The sequence below is a fragment of the Lampris incognitus genome, chromosome 2, assembly GCF_029633865.1.
Source record: "Lampris incognitus isolate fLamInc1 chromosome 2, fLamInc1.hap2, whole genome shotgun sequence".
NCBI classification, from domain to species: Eukaryota; Metazoa; Chordata; class Actinopteri; order Lampriformes; family Lampridae; genus Lampris; species Lampris incognitus.
Genome location: NC_079212.1, coordinates 32392405 through 32416030, shown reverse-complemented (window position 1 = coordinate 32416030; position 23626 = coordinate 32392405). Strand labels below are relative to the sequence as shown.

General features: G+C 40.2%; 2 protein-coding genes and 1 non-coding gene across 3 annotated transcripts; all 3 read right to left on the bottom strand.

Moving 5' to 3' along the window:
- Positions 1–395: 395 nt before the first annotated feature.
- On the bottom strand, positions 396–16813 carry LOC130107332 (eukaryotic translation initiation factor 2 subunit 2-like). The gene is made up of 9 exons (XM_056273875.1): positions 16709–16813; positions 14295–14478; positions 13065–13165; positions 12281–12410; positions 11332–11432; positions 5042–5190; positions 4614–4670; positions 2261–2346; positions 396–1556 (listed from the first exon to the last, which is right to left on the bottom strand). Exons 1-9 carry the CDS (start codon positions 16721–16723, stop codon positions 1381–1383), a joined length of 999 nt encoding a protein of 332 aa, XP_056129850.1. The 5' UTR covers positions 16724–16813; the 3' UTR covers positions 396–1380.
- LOC130108624 (U6 spliceosomal RNA) lies at positions 4027–4132 on the bottom strand. The gene has a single exon (XR_008809934.1). It is a non-coding gene; the product is annotated as a U6 spliceosomal RNA (small nuclear RNA).
- A 599-nt stretch (positions 16814–17412) lies between the features above and the next one.
- On the bottom strand, positions 17413–23626 carry LOC130107665 (charged multivesicular body protein 4b-like). Its single transcript, XM_056274376.1, has 5 exons — positions 23302–23626; positions 21766–21943; positions 20468–20582; positions 19579–19705; positions 17413–18738 (listed from the first exon to the last, which is right to left on the bottom strand). The coding sequence occupies exons 1-5, from the start codon at positions 23483–23485 to the stop codon at positions 18668–18670; spliced, it is 675 nt and encodes a 224-aa protein (XP_056130351.1). The 5' UTR covers positions 23486–23626; the 3' UTR covers positions 17413–18667.

The following is a 23626-nucleotide window of genomic DNA, read 5'->3' as shown; positions in this document are numbered from 1 at the left end:
TGTGAGCTAAGGGTTAATGTGCTCAATCATATTAAAAGATCTAAAAAAATTGTCAGAAATTAGGTTTAAAAGTCCTCAAATTGTCAATCTCATTTTGGACTGAAAGCATTCCACTGTCTAGGTTGCTTATGGTGAAAATTCATTTACTCCTCTGATATATCAAATCAAATCCATTTTATTTGTATAGCCCAATATCACAAATTACAAATTTGCCTCAGTGGGCTCAACAGCAACACAACAACCTTTTAGGTCTCAAGTGCCGACTCTGAAATGGTTTGTAACCGAAGGCAGAATGTGGAGTTAGGGTAGGAAGTCATTAAATGGGTCTTCCACTAATAGATAAGCCAGAAACTCATTAGAAAAAGAAAAAAAAACCCACACACATTTTTGGACACTCAGTTTTCACAGTCTTCCATTTAATAAATCTCACACTGGAAATTATTTCCTAATCTAAACTGTGGAATAAGTCAGAAAAAAGTCTTATTCATGCCATAAAAGCACTAAAAAGACACACGGTAGAATTTCAACCTTTCTCACACACAGAATCTCCATTAATTTTAAGTTGTGTAGACTCTTCATCCAAAGCAACCCTGATAGTTTAGTTGTGGCAAAATGCCACTGACAAAATTACGATTCAAATCATGTCTATGCAAGGGCCAACCATAGACAACTTGGTGAAAACTCACTCATGTACACTGTAGCATGGTGACTCTCCGACTTCTCAAGGTGGGAAATCTTCCTTTTTTTTACAGAAAAAAAACAAAAAACAAAAATCTGGAATCATCCAAGGACCCAGGCTCATTAAAATGTGCTGGCATTTCAAGGATATGTTAACCCATCAGAAAAAGAACAGGCACAAAAAAAATGTTGAGATTGAAAAAACAAAACAAAAAAAGAATTATAGAGAATCACAAGGCTAGAGGTATCACTGAGCATTGACTCTGGTTGTAGGTGAGTTTAATTACATTTTAAAGAACTTTGCTATCAAATAGTTTGATGCATGGGATGCTTGCAATGGGAGGGGGGGATTCAGTTTGGGTTTGTTTGGAAGGAATGAGAATCACAGCAAATGGTTAAAAAAAAAACCTTGAGGTTAGGAAGGTGGAGGTGTTCATAAGCAACATAACATTTGTCTAACACATCATCTGCTTGTGGTGCCTTTAAAACGCCCGTCTCATCTAGAAGACTCTTGGCTCCAGACACTTTCCCGCTCCCTTGTCGGGTGACATGGCACAGCTAATAAACAGCCAAACCCTCCCGCAGTCTGATTCAGAGAGTCCAGTTACAAATCAAGTGGGCACCCAACCCCAGCTCCAGCCAATATTGAAGAGAAAAGAGGGGGCCACAGAGAAGGAAGCCAAACCCCTCATTATGTGACCTTTAGTTGGCTTTGGCACGGAGCTGTGCCCTCTTGCCTGTGACAGCCTGGAAGCCGGCCTTGATGCTGGCGACGGAGCAGCGGGAGTGACACGTCTCGCACTGCAGGAAGTAGAGGCGAGTGTCCTTCTGGAGGATGGTGTCTGGAGAACGGCAGGTATGACATGTCACGTATTCCTCTGTTGAAAGACGGAGGCGGAGAGTTAGCGCAAAGTCACGTTGACAAGAGGGTACATTGAGAGAGACAGAATTTGACATGGGGACAAAGAGAGAAAAGGATGTTGTCAAGGGATTTGCAAGGAAAACTGACCAATTAATCCACTGGCTACAGTGTGGGTTCCAAAATATAAGCAAGTGGTTTTCATGATTTCACCAGCCAAATGTGGTTTACATTACAATGAAGACGTAGAAAAGGTGATGGCTGGATATGTGCGGACGAAAGAGCTGGTCAAGTAGAAAAACTTAACACTTTGGGCAAAAAAATGACAATGGCAATTACCTATATTGGGATACATAATAAAACATAACCCTCTGTACAGAATAGGAGTGACTGCTTCTCCCTTGACCCATGGTACTGACAATGAAACGATATTTCGTTTCATTTCATGTACGCAAGTACATGAAATGAAATGACAAATAAATCTTCCTGATCCTGATTCTGATCCATATCAATGTTTTTCTGCTGTTATGTTAACATTAGACCAATCTTTCATTTCTTTTGCCAAATATACAAAGCAACGCTGGATAGTGTTTGACTGGGTCCCTCGTTGGAAACACATTAGTAAACAAGAATTTTGTAGGTTATAAAGTATAGTTTCTACACATTACATCCTGCTCTTTTTATTTTAAATATTTTTTGTAGCAATGCAACAGTCCCACTTACTAATATATCTTCTCAGGACATTTTCTATCTGCTTCTGTTGAAATCTGCCTTTGATTACAAGCTGATTATTTCCGTCTATGGAACCGCTGTAGAGAGGGGAAAAAAGTAGAACAAAAATTGTACTCGTTAACACAGTTATCATACACATTTTAAAGTTTGCATGAGCTAACAAATCTAGCTGCAAACGTCTGTTAGTATTTTCTTTGCCTAGCTTGTCAATTTACTTTTAATGCCTCAATACTTCGCCCATTGAAGGTCCCTTTTTCATTTTGCAGGCAGTAATTTTAATTGTGCACCAAGTTCCCTCATATAAATACTTTAAAGAAAAAATGCCATCCATCCATTATCCAAACCGCTTATCCTGAATTTAAGTAAAACAAAATTTACAATCTTTGGTAACCGTAAAATTAACTCAATCAAGAAACTCATGATTAACTGATTAACAATGCAGAAATAGAAAGAGTGACTGAAATTAAATTTCTTGGGGTAATAGTGGACAATAAATTATGTTGGAAACCACATATAAATTATACCAAGGCTGAAGTATCCAAATCAATTGCAATACTATTCCAAGTCAAAGATCTTCTAAATCAAGCTTCACTTTACACCTTGTACTGTTCCCTCATGCTTCCATACATCACCTACTGTGTGGAAGTGTGGGGGAACACATATAAAACCACCACTGATTCAATCTTCATTATTCAAAAAATAGCCATAAGGATAGTAAACAAAGCCAATTACAGAGAACCAATAAACCAACTCTTTATCAAACTAAAAACACTAAAATTCAAAGATCTGGTGGACTTTAAAACTGTTCAAATCATGTACAAAGTATTAAATCATAAAGTACCCAACAGTATCCAGGGGTTGTTCCAGTTGAGGGAAAGTAATTATGACCTGAGAGGAACATGTACGTTTAAACACAACCCAGTAAGGACAAATGCAAAATATCATTGTGTCACAACCAAAGGAGTCAAGATATGGAACAATTGCAGTGATGAAATGAAAACACGTGAAACAATAATCAAACTTAAAAGACTCTTTAAAATTAATATTTTGAACAGATACGGGATGGAGCTGTGACCTCTCGTTTGAGTTGTTCTTGAGTTGTTTTAATGTTTGCTCTGCACTTGCTTTGATTGCTTTGTTCTTGTTCTGCTGAATGAATTATCTTTGTTTGATTTACTAGACGTCATGGTCACTGGTGGTAGATGATTGAGTTTTCATTTAAATCACACAGTTCACTGTTGAAGTATTAAAATAGAAAAAGGGGGTAGGACTAGAAGAGTTTTTAACTTCTGCCTACTCCTTTTTGAACTGCCGAGATTTGAAACAAATGTTCGATGATGATATTGTTTGCTTGTTTTGATTTTTTTTCTTTATTATACATTTTAATTTTTTTTAACGTTCGAAATAAACTAAAAAAAATAAACTGAAACTGCACAGGGTCGCTGGAGCCTATCCCAGCAGTCATTGGGCGGCAGACGGGGAGACACCCTGGACAGGCCGCCAGGCCAGACCCCCCCCACCCGCACACACACATTCACACATTCACACCTAGGGACAATTTAGTACAGCCGATTCACCTGACTTACATGTCTTTGGACTGTAGGAGGAAACTAGAGCACCCAGAGGAAACCCACGCAGACACGAGGAGAACATGCAAACTTCACACAGAGGACAACCCCCCCAAGGCTGGACTACCCCGGGGCTCGAACCCAGCACCTTCTTGCTGTGAAGTGACCACGCTAATCACTGCGCCCCAAAAAAGTGAGGAACACTTCACGAATTTACGTGTCATCCTTGCACAGGGGCCATGCTAATCTTCTCTATCATTCCAATCATTCCAATAACAAAAAAGCCAAAATCAATCAAAATGCAAAAATATGCCAAAAAAAAAAAAATGGAAAAAATGCCAATATCATGCAATAACAGAGAACTCCCTAACTGCCCCCCCCCCAGTCCTCATGGCGCTCAGGCCTTTGTCATAAAAGCTTCAAGATGTTGGGAAGACCTTAAGGAACATGGGACATTTCTCATCTTTTCAAAAGTTTCTTAAATATCATTCTCAGGCTTTTCTTTTTGTGAATGACTTTTTCTACTTATCTACTTATCATTTCACGTGATTTTATGTTTCTAAACTCCTTTGCGAACCTTTTGTGACTGGGTTTTGAATGGCATTCAATAAATAACAGTTTATTTACCACATTAAAACATGAACATTTTTATGTTATATTTTGTGCCATCACTGTAAATAATAATTTACTCTGGCGACTAAGGTTAAATAATCCTGCAAAGAACCCAAATAAATAAATAATGAAAGTTCACTGAAAATTAAAAGGAGGTATCTTACCTTGTACCCAACTCGGCCAACAGGAAAGCCAGGAGATGTTTTGGCTGACGATGCAACCTGCAAAGAACCACATGTAAGCTCTATTTACAGGCACTGTTCAGCTGAAATTAATGCTAAAAAGTTGGAGGATATGGTCCAGGATACTGTCAAAAATTGCCTTTAAATTACTATTTTCCTTCTCTTTTGTTGAATAAATCTAATCCAATGAATAGCTATGATGGCAAGAAAAAATAAAATTCTAGGTATCTTTTTACAAGGAGAGCCACCATAAACCACTATGAACCTCCATATCAATATTGATACAGATACAAATAGTCAGGGACTTGAGCACCCTATTACTAATATTAAGCCTAATAGATATATATAGAAAAGTGATTTACAATGGATGAAAAGAGTATAACCCAGAAGGGTGCGCAAGGGAGACTTACAGTTTACAGATGTCTGTGAAGTTGACAAAGGAGGTCTTCTTGGTTCCCACTCGGACCACCTGAGGAGGCTTCATAACGAACTTCCTCTTCTCTCCAGCCACCATGTCTGGGTTCTTCTCTCTCATGATGTTGAAGACACGGTTCAGCAGCTGAGATGAGGGAGTGAACCACATCACTCTTGGTTAGCACTCACTATGTCCACTATTCCTAATGGCGGATTTAATGTCACCGTATGCCAACGAACTAACCCCAAATATAAAAACAACAGAACCGATTAAGTGCAACCACAACAGAACTGAAGTTATCTGTCAACACTAGAAATAAAATCTTCTTCTACACCGTTTTGAATGCACCAAAAGAACTGACGATTTATGATTTGGTTGAATGGCAAAGGAGAACCTATGAGGAGATGAGAAATGAATTTGCATTGACATATGAAGAATAAAGACAAAATTTAGGCTATCCCCTTAATTGAAAACCCTTTGAGACCTTTTAAAATGGCAGCAAGAACGAAATACCAGGCCTGTTCCGTAAATAAAACAAATGTGAAAATAAAAACTACTCTAGACTTACCAAAATATACCTCTGTGTGACTGGTCTTATTTCTCAGTCACACAGAGGTATATTTTGTGACTGGTCTTATTTCTTAAAATCGCACCACTCCAACACCCCTCTCTGACCCCAAAACATTACAGATGCCTAAACACCAATTTTACCCTTAAACGTTGATTCACAACTACCTAAGTTCAAGTTTTGAGTGAAGACAGTAGGACATTTTAAAAGGTCCCACGAAAATACATTCATGGCAGTGGAAATGTCCATGATTTGTCATCTATCTGAATGAAACAGAATGATCGGGTGAGATTTTGTTTGATCTGACTGACAGCCAATAATGACCGAGCATTTTTAGAGGAATGAGGACATCGATTTGCCCCTGGCTAGTTTCTATTTGGGGTTAGAAGATCACCCATCTCCTCTCAGTGTTGCTCCCTGTTCATTGGATATTTTTAAATTTTTTTAGTGTAACCCTGCAAGTGTGGGATGACATAACTTTAAACTTTATTTGAAGGGGTGTGCATAAGACTGGCATGACAGTCATAAACATGACATGACATAAGGCTAGTAATGCACACAGCCCAAGGTGTACAAATATCGACGTTAAAGACCTTGGAGAGTGTTGTGTATATATATTGTATGTATTGTTTATCCATATATTGTACTGCTCTGCTCTTATTATAGTGTTTAAAATGTCTTTTGGAGGGCATCTGGATGGCGTGGCAGTCTATTCCGTTGCCTATCAACACCAAGATCACTGGTTCGAATCCCCATGTTACCTTCGGGTTGGTCGGACGTCTGCGGGTGGAAAGCCGGATATGGGTATGTGACCTTCTTGAAGTTGACAACCCATGTAACCAGAACATGGATAAAAATATTATCATTCATCAGTGCTACATTGTGCTGATTTGTGTCGCAAAAACTATCATTTGTGCTGTAATGGTTTTTGAGATATTAAGCATTATATTTATAGGCGGTGATGTCACTCTGCATCCCATTATTGTCCAAATCGTTCAAAACTGGTCTCTTTCGTTAGTGTTCGGTTTGTGTCCATTTGTGCCGTTAAAAGAAACGTTTGTGCTGTAAGGTTTTTTGAGATATTAAGCATTATATTTTATAGGCTGTGACGTTACCCTGCACCCCATTCGTAGCATATCCCTCCGAAAGATGGTCTGACACTTGAAATGATGATCTTAGATTTATTGGAAATCCCAAAACCAATGTAAGAGCTTGTGCCTCTTCGGGGGGTGCCAATAAAATACACTTCACTGTTTTCTCTTTTCTCTCGCTCGCGGTAGGAACTAGGTAAGTATCAGTGAGTAGTTTTCAAAATAAAAGCCCCTCTAGTCAAAACAGGATACATACAGACCGCTTCATTGTCCGTTACCTAAGGCATATTGAAGGTAAGATGAAGCTGTTCTCTGCACCTGTGAAGATTTCAGCACACACTTAAAAAAAGATCTTAAAGGTGGAGGAATCCACATCAGGTCATGGGGCAGCAACATCAGGAGGCCCTTGCAATATCAGAAGATGAACATACAATAACAGGGGAGCGGCATCTACCAAGGGATGAACAGGAGAGGCCTTGCTCTTCCACCTAAAAAGAGGAGTTCTTCCCACCTTAATCCTTGCCCTGAGTGGTCACATGCAGATCCTAACTTGAAAAGAAAACAAACCAAAGTTTGTCTTCTAAGAAATGGCAACTACATGGCCAAACAGCCTGCTAAAGTCAGCAAACCCCTTCTTTGTGTAAACAATACTTGTGCCTTTGATTCCTTTTGCCAATGTCTCTGTTGTGCATTCTGTGACAGTCAGGCATTTGGCAATTATGTCCACAAAGAAGAGAAAATGATTGAAATGTTTTACTTGGTGAAAACCATTGTCACAAAGGGAGTGCAACGTGACGTTTATGGAGAGAGGGCAAAAATACTGTCTGATACATTTGAGTCTGTACAGCTGAAGTCAGGTGTTAATCAAGTGAATGCAGAATGTAACATAGCTCATATCATCACTACAGCTATGAAGCAAGTTGCTAGTGTGACAAGTAAGAGTCAGTGCCCCTCCCCACACTGTTGCCGAAGCATAGGACATTCAAGGGAAATCCCTCTCCTCCCTGTCAATGTTAATATTTTACAAGCAGGAGGAATGGGTCAATGTTAATATTTTACACGCAGGAGGAATGGGTCAGCTACAAGCTGCACTGGAAGATGGACTACTACTCAATCCATCCACATGTCTGAGGCCATTGAAGTTACCTGATGAGGGCCCAGATAGCTTGAAACGTGACCCTTCATCATTGAAATTGCTCTGCCATGGCTCAGTCACACACAAAGTTGACATTGTTTGAGATGTCTGTTTTTGAGCTACAGATGCGCGAAATACATCAAATCGGGAGGCTCGGTTCCACTTGGGTTGCTACAACAAAGACATCTCAAACAATGTCAAATTTGCATTAAAAATTACATAATTAATATGATGATAATGACAACATTCAAACATTTAGATTCCTTCATGTTTATGACAGGTGTCATGTCATGGCTATGACAGTGTCATGCCAGTCTTATGCACACCTCTTCAAATACTGCGAAAAATTATTATAAATACAAAAATAAAAGTTATTTTGTGAATTTCCACAGTATTGTGTTATATGGATGTAAATTAATAACAATAATAAACATTTTATTTAAAGCTGCCTTTCATGACACTCAAGCTCACCTTACACAATAAAACCAAGCATTAAAAAACATTAGCGCAGTAAACAATAAAACACACAATAACGCAATAGAGCATACATCAGCAGGAGTTAAAAAAAAAAAGGATGAATTTGACGCTGTTAAAGTGGGTATGCTAGTTTAAAAAGGTGGGTTTTAAGAGTGGTTTGTTTTCTGTAATGGAGTATAAGCAGATGTGATGGGGAATGGAGTTTCAGAGTTTGGGTGCTGTACAGGAGAATGCCCTGGTACCCATTGTACTGAAGTTGATGGCTGGTAGTGCCAATAGACCTGCTGGTGAAGACTGCAGGGAGCGAGTTTAAGTCTGAGGGAGGTCTGTGAGATAAGTAGGGGATAGATTATGAAGAGCTTTGAATGTTAATAATAAAATCCTAAAATTAATCCGCTGTGACACAGGGAGCCATTGTAATTGAATCAGCAGGGGAGAGATATGGTCAGTGGACTTGGAACGTGTAATAATCCGTGCTGCAGAATTCTGGATGAGTTGAAGTCGGCGATTAAGTTTACTGGGGATGCCTGCCAGGATTGCACTGCAGTAGTCAATGCGTGATGTGACCAAAGCATTGACTAATGCTACGTTCAGACCAAAGGCGGCGAGAATTTTTTGGGCGGCGCGAATGCATGCAAAGTCAATTGGAGGAGGCGAATGGGCGGAATAATTCGCGGCGAAATTATGGGCGTTGCGAATTGGGCGAATCGAGCGATGAACGCGCCTTCGCGGGAGTTCAAAAATGTCCAACTCGGGCGAAGATTTCGCCAGGCGATAGCCAATCACCTTCAAGTAGGGTTAGAACCCGCCTTCATGTTGGGAAAGAATACACGCCCCCTACCCAGAATTCCGGTGAAATTCGCCAAGCTGGGCACGTCTCCGATTTATGCTATGAACCCAAACAGAACGCTGACGCTGGTTTCGGCGGTGCAAGTTGATATAAAGCAGAGCCACCCCAACTGATCTCTGTCGCTCATCCATGATGATCACAAGTAAACACAAACTGCTCGTGTGTGGTATTTGTTGTGTGCGGTCTAGCAAACTTGCTAGCAGCGTTGGTGTAACTAGACTGCTTGTTGTGACGTCAACACAGCGAATTCGCGTTCTGTTCGAACACACCTGGCGGAGCTGGTGGCCAAACTCTGGTGAACAAAGCGGCGCCAACTCTCTCGACGCCTTTGGTCTGAATGTAGCATAAGACTTCTGTGAAGTGTTGTGTTAAAACAGGGCATAGTGTGGAGATGTTTCGCAGATGGAAAAAGGCAATCCGGGAGACATTGGTTTATATGACTAGAAAAGGAAAGGGTACTCTCTAGGATAACACCAAGGCTCTTAGCCTGAGCAGAGACAGGTATGGTGGCTCCAGCAATGGTGAGTGAGCAAATATTAGTTTTTGAGAGTGTAGATTTAGTGCCAATGAAGAGTAGCTCAGTTTTACTACTGTTGAACTTCAGAAAATTGTTAGTCATCCATCATGGAGACAAACAGTAAGGGTACTGGAAGAGAGAGTGGAAGTGGGCTTAGTGGACACATAAAGCTGTCTATCATAAGCATAGCAGTGGAAATGGATACTATAGTGCCGGAGGATGTTGCCAAGAGGGAGGAGGTAAATAATAAAGAGGTGTGGCCCCAACACTGAACCCTGTGGAACTCCATGACGAACTATCAAACTTTCTGACCGGTAATTCTGAATTTGTACAAAATGTGTCCTGTCTGTAAGGTAAGAACCAAATCACTGGTACACAATGCCCTCTCTGTAAGGTAGGAAGCAAACCACTGGTACACAATGCCGCCAATGCTAGCCAGACAATCCATGAGGAGCTGATGGGATATAGTACCAAAGGTTGCGGTGAGGTCAAGGAGGATGAGGATAGAGAGTAGACCGGAGTCAGCTGCACAAAGGGGTTCATTAGTGATCTTAACCAGGGCTGTTTTTGTGCTATGTTTAGGGGTGAAAGCCAGATTGGAACTGTTCAAAGAGATTATTGTTATCAAGGTAGATCTGGAGTTGAGATGCAACTACCCTCTCAAGGATTTTGGAGATGAATGGTAAATTGGGAATAGGCTGGTAGTTGTTTTGGTCAGTAGAATCTAAATTAAGTTTTTTCGGATTTGGTCCGATTATGGCAACCTTCAGTGAAGGGGGAATTATACCAGTGGACAGAGAGGAATTGATGATGAGGTTATCAGGGTGACGTTAGAAGGCAGGCACGTTTTAACTAGGGTTGTGGGAATTGGATCCAGGTGATGTATATTCTCTGCACCATTGCACTTTATCACCTCTTAATTTGCCTGTATAAGTCAATTCTTGTGTATATATCTGAAGATTGTTGTGTTGTAGTGTTGTTATTCTATAGCAAGTACACTGAGAGCCACGAAACCAGAGTCAAATTCCGTGTATGTGCAAACCTACATGGCCAATAAACATGATTCCGATTCTGACGTGGAGTTGCTAAACTTAGTATTAAGTTCAGAAATGTGATTTTCAGTTGGAAGACTGAAGTCACATAGGAGAGTGGATGAGGACAGTTTCATGGTGCTTGCTGATGGTAAGTCTGCATAATGTTAGCAGAGGCTAGCTGCTCATGAATGGTACTAATTTTGAAGTTGCAAAAACTTCAAAAAAGCAGAGCCTTGTTCATTGGAAAGGTTACTGTTCATATTGGTATCAGGTGGATTTAGTAACCTTTTACCTGTGGAGAAGAGAGTTCCAGTATTTCCTTCAACCGTATTGATATTTGCATAATAGGATGTTTTAGCTGTTGAAAGAGCATTTTTGTAATGGAGTATATGATCCGAATACATTTGTTTGTAAACAACAAGTCTTGGTGCAGATAAAAGAACTAACAAGAAAGAAAATACATTTTTTCATTTCACGGGACCTGCAGGCACTTTCTGGTGAAGGCTTATCAGTGTCTCATCGGTGTAAATTCTGAACAGCATTGGTGTCTCTTACCCAGTCCAAACTGGGCTTTTGAACGCATACGTGTGAAAGTGTGTTCCAACCGTCCTACCTCGTCATAAGTGTAGTCTCTCTCCGAGCCAGCCCATGCCGGTCCTGTTAAGGGGCTGAAAGAAATGCCATCGTTGTTCTTTCCTTCATCATCCTCCAGAACTGGAAACATATGAAAAAATACAATATTACACTAGCTCTAAAATAATTAGTGTCCAACCAAACTGGACAAAACATATACCATTTGATTGACTTTACATAGTTTTAATAATAACAATTATTTGTTTAGGACTTTTCAAAAAAGCTACAAAGTGTTTACATACATAAAAGATATAAGGTCATAATAAACCGACCATAGAACACACAATATTAACAAATACACTATTATTAAAACAATAACTTAAGATCAGCATATAGGAACGGGTCCGCGGTGGTGTAGCGGTCTAAGCATCGGCTTTGTGTCGATGCAGTTGCCCACTGGGGACGGGGTTTCCCGCCCCAGTCTCGTCAGATCCGACTATGGCCGGATTTGATGAAGCAGCAATAATTGGCAACGCTGTCTTCGGGAGGGGGGCGGAGTCAGCTTGTGTTCGTCACATGAATGCATCTCTGGGTGTGTCGGAAAGAGCAGTGATTCGGCCTGGATTCGCCTTGTCACAAAAGTGGCGAGGTGTCTCCTTAGAGACTGCCGGCCGGAGAGATGCAGATGGTGAACGCATGCAGTATGAGGGTGGGTGTTTGAACTAAGAATAGGGAGCGATTGGCCACTAAATTAGGAGAAAAAGGGAAAAATCGGAAATAATAATAATAATAATTTAAAAAAAAGATAAGCATATAGCAGAGGAATATAGAAGCAATTATATAACGATAGGCTCAAAAGAGGGACTGTGGAGTCTGATGTTTTGTATCTTTTGGAGGAAAACACAAAAAAATTCAAATTTCTATGGGAAGGCAAAGCTTTTTCTCCTCATTTCATTTTCTCCCTACTTTAAAGATGCCACTTTCCTTACCGTCGTCTTTTTCCAGTATCTCTCCCTCCTCAAAGTCAACTTTTTTGGACTTTTTCTTCTTGGCAGGAAGCATCAGATCCAAGTCATCCTCCTCCATCACCTCTGTCTGCTCACCTTCAATCTTTAGCTCCTGGTTAAACCAAAGAAACCAATAACTTAGTTACTGCCATGATGAAGACCATCAACATGGGTGTATTTTGAGTACTTGTTTGTGTGTGTGTGTGTGAGAGAGAGAGAGAGAGAGAGAGAGAGAGAGAGAGAGAGAGAGAGAGAGAGAGAGAGAGAGAGAGAGAGAGAGAGAGAGAGAGAGAGAGAGAGAGAGAGAGAGAGAGAGAGAGAGAGAGAGAGAGAGAGAGAGAGAGAGAGAGAGAGAGAGAGAGAGAGAGAGAGAGAGAGAGAGAGAGAGAGAGAGAGAGAGAGAGAGAGAGAGAGAGAGAGAGAGAGAGAGAGAGAACTGAGATGGATCAGGAGAATGAGGTAGTCAGAAGGGACGCAAGCACAGACATAACAGGAAGAGGCAAGAGAATGTGTGAGGTGTGAGTTATTTGCATGACATTCCACAAATGAACCCAATTTGATGTATATTGGTCATATAGAATAATTCCATTTATGTGATATCACAGCAGTTTAGTGTGACAGCAATTTTCAAAGCCAGTTTTGGATCAGGTTGGCTGATACACACTAAATGTGTTTACTGTTCTTATTCACTTTTGATAATTGTAGACACTGTACGAGGGAAAACTAGAAAAACAAACTACTATATGTGGGATAAATAGCAACTGACCTTTATACCCTCCTCAATTTCATTATCAAACACCTTCTTTGGTTTCTTCTTCTTTTTCTTCTGGTTGAAGAAGTTCAGGTCATCAAGATCATCAGATGGCTCTAAGGAAAATGAAGCAAAAAACAATCACTGTGTATTCCAGTTCCACTGAGTGCCTAACACTATCATCATCAGCATTAAAAGCTAAGAAGGTTTCCACCATCCTATTTGCTTTTTTTCCATCATGCTCTCGTTTCACTAGCGTAATTCATACTGGTTGCTAAATTGAAATCAAGAGTCTCTGTCCAAAACTTCAATAGGATTGCATCCTTTAAAAGAGGAAATTCAATTCACTAATAAAATGCCCTGCTGGAGGACTCTTGTAAGAGTCCTCTTGCCTTCATTCACAACTTTGTTCCGAAAACTAGAAGTAGCTTGGCTTAGCATTTACAGAGACTATCCCATAACCTAGTCATAGAGACTGCACATTGAACTCCTGCATCAGTTCAGTCATATATACACCAGCAGCCATATATATTGTCAAGGTGTCCTTGGGCAAGATACTTAATTTCTACTTGTTTACTCATTGAAAATTGCTATAGAGCGTCATCAAAAAGGACAAAAACTGTGACTGCATTCAAAAGAAATGCTTTAACTGACATACCCTCTCTGTCAGTACTGCCTTAGTTTGTATTCCCACAAAAATTCATACAAATAAGGGCTGTTAATTAGCCAAATTCATCCACTGCAGACCGCTCCCAATTTAAACTGGGCAACATATCAAAATATAATACCAACTGCTGTGACATGTGACTAGAAATTGTCTGGGAATTTGGTTATCTTAATATTGTGATTATAACTTAATTGTTGTCATTCCTTGGTCTAAAAGACTGCATTACAGTAAAGTTTAAATTTTCTGAACTAATTTGACTTTTATCTGAGCGAAATGTCCAATGAATGCATCTACTTGCTTTCTCAAAGCATTCAGTCAAATCAAATATTGTGATATTTGATTGTCATTATCACCCAGTCCTTCTTCCAACTGAGGTGAAGTACCAAGGGTACCTTGAGCAACAGATACTGTAAATTTACACATTAACTTGTGGGTGAAGGGATTTGAACCAGCAATGTCTCCAGTACTGAGCACTGTACTCTGACCTTTAGGTTAATTGCACCTACTCTCGCGGTAGAGTAGATTGCATAACACAGTATCAAAAACTGGAACTGCGACATGTCCCAGTCAGCAAATACCTTTCTTTTTTCCTTCATCCTCATCCAGATCCAGCTCCTTCTCATCGCCTCCTTCTGGTTCCAACTCCTTGGCCTCCACCTCCTTGGACTCTTCTACTCCAAGCCCTTCCCCTCCATCTTCATCCAGCATGAAAGGCTTCTTCTTCTTCTTCTTCTTCTTGGTCATGTTGGGGTCAAAGATCATCTTAAGGAGAAAATTTAAGTTAAAAATCAAGACACAACAGATGATACAAAACAGCATAATATTCCATATATGATGCTTTCGGCTCTGACGATAATTCATAAGCTGCATTATGAATATGTGAGATGGTGGGTCAATAATAGGGGTGAGGGAAAAAAATTGATTCTTAGCTGCATCGAGAGTCTCTCATAAAAAATTACGTCTCGATGCAGAAAATGCAACAATCGGAAATTTAAAGCTCAATTCTTGACTGGGTTGTATGCTCCTTACGGCTGCCGCTGAACGAACCAACTGGACGGTGAAAAGTAACGGAGGTAAAACATGTGTGTCGTGTTTACATTCTAAGCTAGGCTACTTCTTCAGTTTCGGTGAGGATGGCTGAGTGTGAGCGACCAAAGTTGGATACAATCCAACCGGCACCCTCTGGCTTAAAAGCCAGAGTATGGAAGCATTTTGGCTTCTATGAAGTTGAAGGGAAAAGGGACCTGGGCAAGAGCCATGCTATATGCAATTTGTGTTTAACTAAAATAAAATATTTTGGGAACACAACAAACATGAGGAACTATATTTCACATTTCCCCATGGAGTTGGAGGAAAAACAGCCGGTTGTAGCTGCTGCCAACCAGAGAACAACTGAACAAGTGATATCAAAACTTCCACCGAACTTGGAAAGGGCGAAGCGAATCACAAAGTCAATCGCAACTTTTACTGCCAACGATATGCGCTCCTACTCAGTCATTAAGAACCAGGGCTTTCGTGCAATGCTGCACACTTTGGAGCCCAGATACAACATCCCATCTCAACGTTTTTTCACCGACATAGTGATACCCACACTCTACAACGAAACCAAAACCAAATTCATAGGATCATTGAGGGAAGCGGGTAAGATAGCAATAACATGAGTTGCGTGGACATCCATTGCCATAGAATCTTATGTCACCGTAACTGCGCACTTTATTACCGATGACTGGCAGCTCGTGTCTCATGTGCAGGGGATATGGTTACTGCACAGCGGAGCACACTTACACTTAACTGGAGCATGTAGACCAATTCCTGTTCTTACACAAAAACTTACACATTCCAGCATTCACCAGCTAAGCACATTTGCTAAGTTGCACTTCCATGCATTTCCATGATTTCATTGTGGCCTATTATTTGTATTTTCTCCATCATTTAATGTTTTACCAAAATATTCCACAGAAAGCGTTAGCCTTGTATGACAGCTGGTACAGAATTCTGTTGTTTTTGTATGAAAGCTGTTTTTGATTTTAATACACAGCAAGATGTTTTGTTTCTTTTTGTCTGAGGGATTCTGTGTTCATTGCACATAAAAGGAAGATTTCGGCTGAATTCTTTATTATTTATTTATGAATGAGGGCAGTTTTTAATGTTATCAAGTGATTGCTGAAGTTTCGCTGAAGCCCGTCTTAATTTACAACAAGGATGCTGCCACAGGAACACTTTTGTTTCTTTTCTTGCTGGTTCTTTGCAATGCTGGGAAACGTGACCTTTCAGTTGACACATCTCCTATTTGTTACTGTATTAATAAAAGATAATGGAAGTCAATTCATCTTTTTATTTTAATTACGGGTCATTACAAAGATGCTATGTTTTAAAAGTAGCAAGTAGTCATAGTGGGAAAATTAAATCATGTACTGAAATGAAAAATGTCGATGCATCAATAACCGTTTTATTATCGCATCGTAGCCCTCTGAATCGGAACCGAATCGTGAGGTGCCTGGCGACTCCCACCCGTAGTCAACAACCGACAGCGATCTGACAAATTCACTGATTGGCATCACGGATGTCTAGCTAGCAGAATGCAAGCCTCTGTCCGTGGTGAAAGATACTGGCTGTCATCTCGGCAGCACAGTAATCAAGCTCTGTAAGGTGGCTAGGGAGCTAAGGCTAGCCTGTAATAGCCTGCTGGTTTGATCAATTCATTTTTACCGAGGATGATTGACGCGCCACGTTGAGTATTAATTTGCTCCACAACCATACAGTACACGATAAATCTATTTGTTTTATTGTCTTTTGATTTTGTCCAGCTTGATCCTTGCTGCTCGCCATGTGAGACCAGCAGCCAGGGAGGGGAACAGTGAGGAGAATTGCAGTTCAAGAGGCCTTAAGTCATTCTACACCACAATCTGGGTTTATAATTCATTTATGGGCACTGACACCCAACTGATGAAGATATAAATGTTGAAGTGTAACTCGAGACACGTTATCTTACCTCGTCTCCTGACATGTTGGCGGACTGAAAAAACTGGAAATCTGGTCAGTTTTGTCCCTCGACGTGCACTACGCCGAAAATTTCTTGCATCAGCGTTGGATTTGCAGTACGCATGCGTGGAGTTGCCGATTGTTTTTACGTCATTATTTCGCGACACCGCAACGCCTGGGCACATTCAAGACAACAACGGTTATGAAACACTGATGCGAAATCGGGCGATTACCGTAGTCGACGTAATCCCATGGATATACTATAGTTGCGCAATCCTCCACCGAGAGCGCTGAAGGCAAAGGTCAAAGGGACGCGGATCACTCGTCACATTTTGTTTTATGATTTTAAGGATCGATTGCAGGGCACTGATTAGGTCCTTATATACCTTTATATACTACAACTACTACTTTCGGCTGCTCCCGTTAGGGGTCGCCACAGCGGATCATCCGTGTCCTTATACCTTTATAAAATTATAAAATTTGGAGTTACTATCAAAGTCACAGAGATGAATAACCCTAGTAATGAACTGTATTCGCTGTAATATTACTCTAAAGATACAAAACAACAAACAGTATAGCTGTTCAGAAGAAATGACTTGGCTAATAGCCTGTAATAATGATATATTATGGTAAGATGCCAGCAAAGCAGACACTCCACCACATTAAAAGAATTGAACATTTTAATGATTTTTCCAAATAATATTCTCATCTGGATAAATAAAACATAGAAATGTAAACGTGCTTATCCACCCTTGTTTAACATATTTTTTCTTATGTAAAAATGTACATCGTATTTCTTGTTTTTGAAAAAAAAACTGTAAAACCTGAAATGCAAAATGCTTAACGGAAACATTTAATAACCTAACCTTATATAAACCTTTGTCTTTTTGATGCAGTTAACATGTGGGAGTGTGAAATACTCATGTTTTTTATAAACATTTTACAACTCAAAATAAAATAAACTTTGAGTAAATGACCCAGACCAGACAGACAATGGGATGACAGTGTGAGGTTAATATATCTCTCTTCCTTTAGTAGTGCTGTGAGAATCTTCATTATGACTTCCCACTGCTGCATGCTTCACTCATCAAGAGAAACACTTAAGTAACAGAAATACTGATGTTAAAAAGGAAACAAAACAAATGACTTGGGATATTTACATTAAATATCAAGAAACACTGTTGGGGTAGATAGAGGTCATTGAAATGCTGACATGAGGAAAAAAGGGAGAGGGGTTAAAGCATAGAGCCTGAAATAGAAACAAGTTCAGAAAACCAGTTCTGGAAAACAGAGCATGCTCAGTTGTCATTCTATTTTTGGGAGCAATTAACAAAAAAGGGAAGCAAGTAACATTTTCATTTTTGTCAAAAGAAAAATAAACCTAAATCATTAAGCGAGCTCAAACAGGCAAGTGACAGACAAACAGAAATATGTGTGACAAACAGAAATATGTGTGTCAAACACAGATGCCTTTGTGAACTCAACTACAATGAAATTTCCCTGCAACTGATGTTAACAACATTAAAACACAGGACCATAGTCTGGCAATGATGATTCGATGTTTGCAAAGCAAAATCCATAACATTACATTTTATTATTCTGTAAAGTATGATTTCTGTAGCTAAAGTGTGACAGCTCTATCCTGCATGTGAGCCATGGAGTGCTATTGTTGCATTCAAATGAAGGCTAAAAAAAGTTATTTTGTCAAGCTATATGTTTAACTTCAGTATAAAAGACCCTGACATGCTCTTTTACCTGTCAAGAACACAGGGTCCCTTCTCTGGATTTGGGTTAAGGAGGGGAGAGGACAAAAACTCAGTATACAGTATTTTTGCTTTTTTTTGTAGTGTTACATTTACAGGACGGACAGCTCTCCTCATACACACAAAACATCTGGACTCAATATCCGAGACGTCCATTCATTCACTCTTTCTCTCTCTCATACAAGTGTGATGCGGTTGGGTTGTATCTACATGGCTTCCATTGCCCAGCGCTGTAAATCCTCCATATCATCCTCATCCTCTTCCTTCTCCTTCTTGGCTACAGGGTAGAGAAACATGTAAATGCTGTGAGAAATTTGAATGAATTGGTAGATGATATTGCAGCTATGTGCAAGTCATTTTACCACAGTTTTCAGCTTTTGTTAGATTTCCCAACACCCATCCTTGTACCACACCTGTGACATGTCTACATGGAGGTCAGCAGTTATTGCTCAGGTGCAACTGGCCAGTGTTTAGCATTTGCACTATGACACTGGGGCTCTAACCAGCAGTCTGTGAGAGCCATCTCCACACTTAGCTTGTTTCACAGAGGCACTTTATAGTCAACTGCAGTAAGATAAAGATTTCAAATACAAATATTAATTATCTCCTAAAATGAGTCTGTGTGAAGAACTACTTAAAAAGCAACCATAGCAATGATTCGTATAAAAAATTAATGAATGAATGCATTTCTACAATACGTTTCTAGTCCTTGGACACAAAGCGCTTTACAATGAAATGACTGCATTCACATTCCAGTATGGTTGGAGCCAGCGGGAATCAAACATCAACTCCTGGTAGTATTAGTACTAAATGCCTAGTATTAAATTTGCAACACAGGACCACATGAATATCAAGTATAATCTCAACTCAAATTAATATAGAGGACCAGTGAATCATGGTCACATTTAAGAGCAGAAAGGCCAAATAGTAAGGCTGTTCTCCAAGAGTTTGATGCTCAGGAAGGTCACACCAGCTGGCTGACCTCTGTGCCCCAGCCAGAGGAGGAACACAGCATTTATTCCTTGTTTCGTGTGTGTGTGTGTGTGTGTGTGTGTGTGTGTAATTGAAAAAACAAGTCAAATAAGATTCACACCCTGGACTTTCATTAGATTCTTACTGAGTCTGGAGGGTAATGAAGTGGAAGGCACATTGGGTAGTGGGAAATTTTCTGTCCCGGCAATCTCCAGCAGATTCTTGTCCAATTCCTCCTGTTCCAGCTCATCCAGCTCTGCCAGCAGCTCATCCTTATTAACACAGATCAAACCAGAACAATGTCAATGAAGGCCCAGGGGGAATCATTCAAATAGACCCAGCATTACATTTTAGTGTGGATCCACAGTACTGATGTTTTGATATAAAAAAAAAAGCTTCTCAATCACGACTATGGAGATTGTAATGCTCTGAGAGAAATTAGGATTTAAAACTAGGGTCCAATCAAAATCTTTTTTTTTTGTGGCTTTTTTCCCCTCTTTTTCTTCCCAAATGTACTTGGACAATTACCCTATTTCCCGAGCCGTCCCGGTCACTGCTCCACCTCCTCTGCCGACCCAGGGAGGGCTGCAGACTACCACATGCCTCCTCTGATACATGTGGAGTCGCTAGCCGCTTCTTTTCACCTGACAGTGAGGAGTTTCACCAGAGGGACGTAGCACATGGGAGGATCATGCTATTCCCCCCAGTTCCCCCTCCCGAACAGGCACCCCGACCGACCAGAGGAGGCGCTAGTACAGCAACCAGGACACATACCCACATCTGGCTTCCCACCCGCAGACACGGCCAATTGTGTCTGTAGGGACGCCCGATTAAGCCGGAGGTAACATGGGGATTCGAACCAGTGATCCCTGTGTTGGTAGGCAACGGAATAGACCGCTACACTACCCAGATGCCCCCTATAATCTGTTTTGATGGCCATGTTCAGTTTTCATATTATAAAGAACTGGACTTGGTCAGTTTCTCACATAGATCACATTAAATGCATCCCAGCACCCCAAAACATGCTGGCATACCTCATCAAACTCCTCTCCAAATCCAACAGGTTTGGAGATGGCATCGGAGATCTCTTGGGCAAGCTCCTGCTGTTCTGTGATGTCCTGCATCAGGTCATCCACCTTGTCAATGTTCCTGAAATAAAAGTAGTATAAGGGTTAATATTAATGTGCATTGGAAAAACAAACACCATTTAAGGCCATGTCATTTCAGTTTCACATGATAGTTAGATGGGAGAGAATAAGAATGTTATGTAACACAGGCAATGAGCTGGATTAGGAACCCATGGCGTGACAGACAAATATGCGATGTTAGCCCCACAGAAATCTGACTGACAACTAGGGCTGGATTCAATTAATAGTCTTCTTGATTCGAATAGATCTTCATCATAACAATCTGATTATCGATTAATTTAATCCCTCACTAGATCTTTTAATGTTTATTTCCCCCGTTGATGTGTGAAACGGAAATTACAGACCTATAGAAATTACAGAATGGAAATTGCTTTGGGGTCGGTTCTTAATGAAAACATCAATATTTTTAATAATGCACCAGATAAGAGGGTTCCTTGTACAATTTACAGCATTAGTTCTCTGAGAATCATTCATATCCAAGCAAAATTGGTATTGTAACTGAAATATCCCTAAATAAATCGATACTGAATCAAACCGAAAATTAAATTGAATTGGGACCTTGAGAATCAAAATAGATTCGGGTAATCAGTAGTGATAGTCAGCCCTAATGACAACCTTGTCTAAACTGTATTTATCTGAGTAGACTGCTAGAATTTAGTTGTACTGTGCAAAGTGTGGCAAATCAAATAATAGAGGAGATTTTTTTTAACATGTATGTATTATTTAATTGTAAATTTTCAAGATTTTTATGCTTTTTCAGTATTTCTCACTTAGTCAAATGATCAGCTCAAAGCCAAAGTTCAAAGCCAAAGCTTAGTTGGGTATTACTAAAAACGGGCTCAAAACTCCTGCTGGAAAAGGCACAAATTCTGCTATGAAAACATATCACTGACCTTTCCCTAAAATGTCTTATAGCCAGGTCAGAATAACACATTCTCTGTGGTGGAATTAAACCCTGAGCCCCCCTTAATTCCCACAGGATATCCAAATTAAGAATAAAGAAGCAGTGGTCTGGATAAACAATAGTAAAATAAGGTTTTTGGATTATTTTTTTTTAAATCTAGGATGTTCAGAATGCAGCCATACATGGAGGCTGTAAGTTCACAAATAAATAAATTCAATCAATCTCACTCATTCATTAAAAGCCTATATAAACTACCCAAAGTATTCCCTCTACCACTTACATGTTTTCATGAGCCGACTTCATGGCCTGGGCAGCAAATCCCAAGTTCTTGAGCACTTCAGTGTTGGTGTTGGCATTCTCCAGAGCCTCTCTCTGGAATTCAATGGTGGAAAGCGTGCCGTCAATCTGGGCCAGCTGCTTTTCGTAGCGCTTCTTTCGTTTCAAAGCTTGCAGAGCCGCTGCAATTCAAGATGCACAAGAGCAACAGATATTAATTTATGTGATCACGTGTTGTTATCTGAATCATGGTGTTTTTGTCCTCAAGAATACTTTTAAGGAAGAAGACAGAGCAGTCATCCATTTGCCAAGAAAGACCAAGTGATCAAATCACTAAACTGATCTTGTGAGGTCAATTCAAAACTAACTAGCTTTTCAACCTGAAATGGTGAGAGATACCATATGAGCAGCACTTCATTTTCAAAACCACAGTTAAGACATCCATGATGGCATTACTCTCTATTCAATCCTTGCTAGTGCCAAAGTTAGAAAGTTTTGTGTGCAGCTGTGAACACATCAGAAAAAGGATGTGTGCATATTTAGCAGCAGTCTGACACCTAGATTGTTGAGCAACAACAGTGGGAGATAATCAGGGCTGATATGACTTTCAGTGTCTTATATTTGGTGGGATTTAAAAAAATATATAAATTCACCCGCCCACTATCGCATGACAACAACCGCAACATTTGTTTGAGGCTTGCGATGGAAACTAAAAGTGGAATTTGATGACACAAAAACAACAGGCAGAGTCCACCAGTTGTCATTTACAGTGTAGCGGATGGAATGGGGTTAATCGTTACAAGGGCAGTAGAAAAACTGGGATTATTGTAGTCTGTGCTGGTTACATCTGACTGAACTATATGTCTAGAACCAGCTGTAACCCTGAAGGGTCTGGAATATAGTTTTCAGCCCTCGGTGCCTTTTTCATTACATGTACGCATGATGTGGAAGTAAATGGTGCACATTTCTGCTGTTAAACTACTATGTAAGCCCATAACGCTGCAGCCTCGCAGGATACACGTTTCTTTAGAAATTTAGCCAGGAAACACTGGAAAAACAACTGAATACGTGTGGGCTGTTACACAAATAGCTTAGCACGATTTCACAAATCGATTTTCCGGTTATAAACACACCCACATCTCTCACCTCGCAGTTTGTTCATTCAGAAGTGATAAGAAGATCAAATCTGTGCCATTGCACATTGCGACCCTGAGAGCTAGATAAGTGGTTTGGATAATGGATGGATGGCTCTGTGCCATTGCTGTCCTAACTTCGGATCTTAAGTCAGTGGAGTGCTTTTGATCATTCACTTTAACCACAACCAAATGTTTGACTGAGGTTTGCTATCTCTCTGCTAAAGACAATGCAAATATTATTCAACCATTACTCCAAATTATCCGATCAGATCTCCACCGAATACGATACAGTTAACACTAGCAGGGGGATGCTCACCTAGTACAGGGAGCTGAGCCGACTAGCACATGAGGGCTTCTGAGGATGGCCGATGGCAAATAAACGTTGACGCTGATGAACATCTCACCTCGTTTGTTTTTTGTTCCATTTTTCTTTGCGGTGAGCAGCTCCTGGTCAATCATTTTCTCTAGAAATTCCTGCTTTTTCTGCAGCATCTCCTCTGTCTCTCGGAGTTTCTGAATCGCCTCCTGTGGGCTCGGTCCCTTTCCTCCTTTCCCCCCACCACCAAATATCTTGCCAAATAATGACATAATAGCGATGCGGAAATCACAAATTTATTTTAAGAAATATATATATATATATATATATATATATATATGTGCAATGTGCGTGACAGCTTAGCTAACGGTTTGGCCAGAACGGCACTCCGCCTTGGCCCGAATTGTTGATGT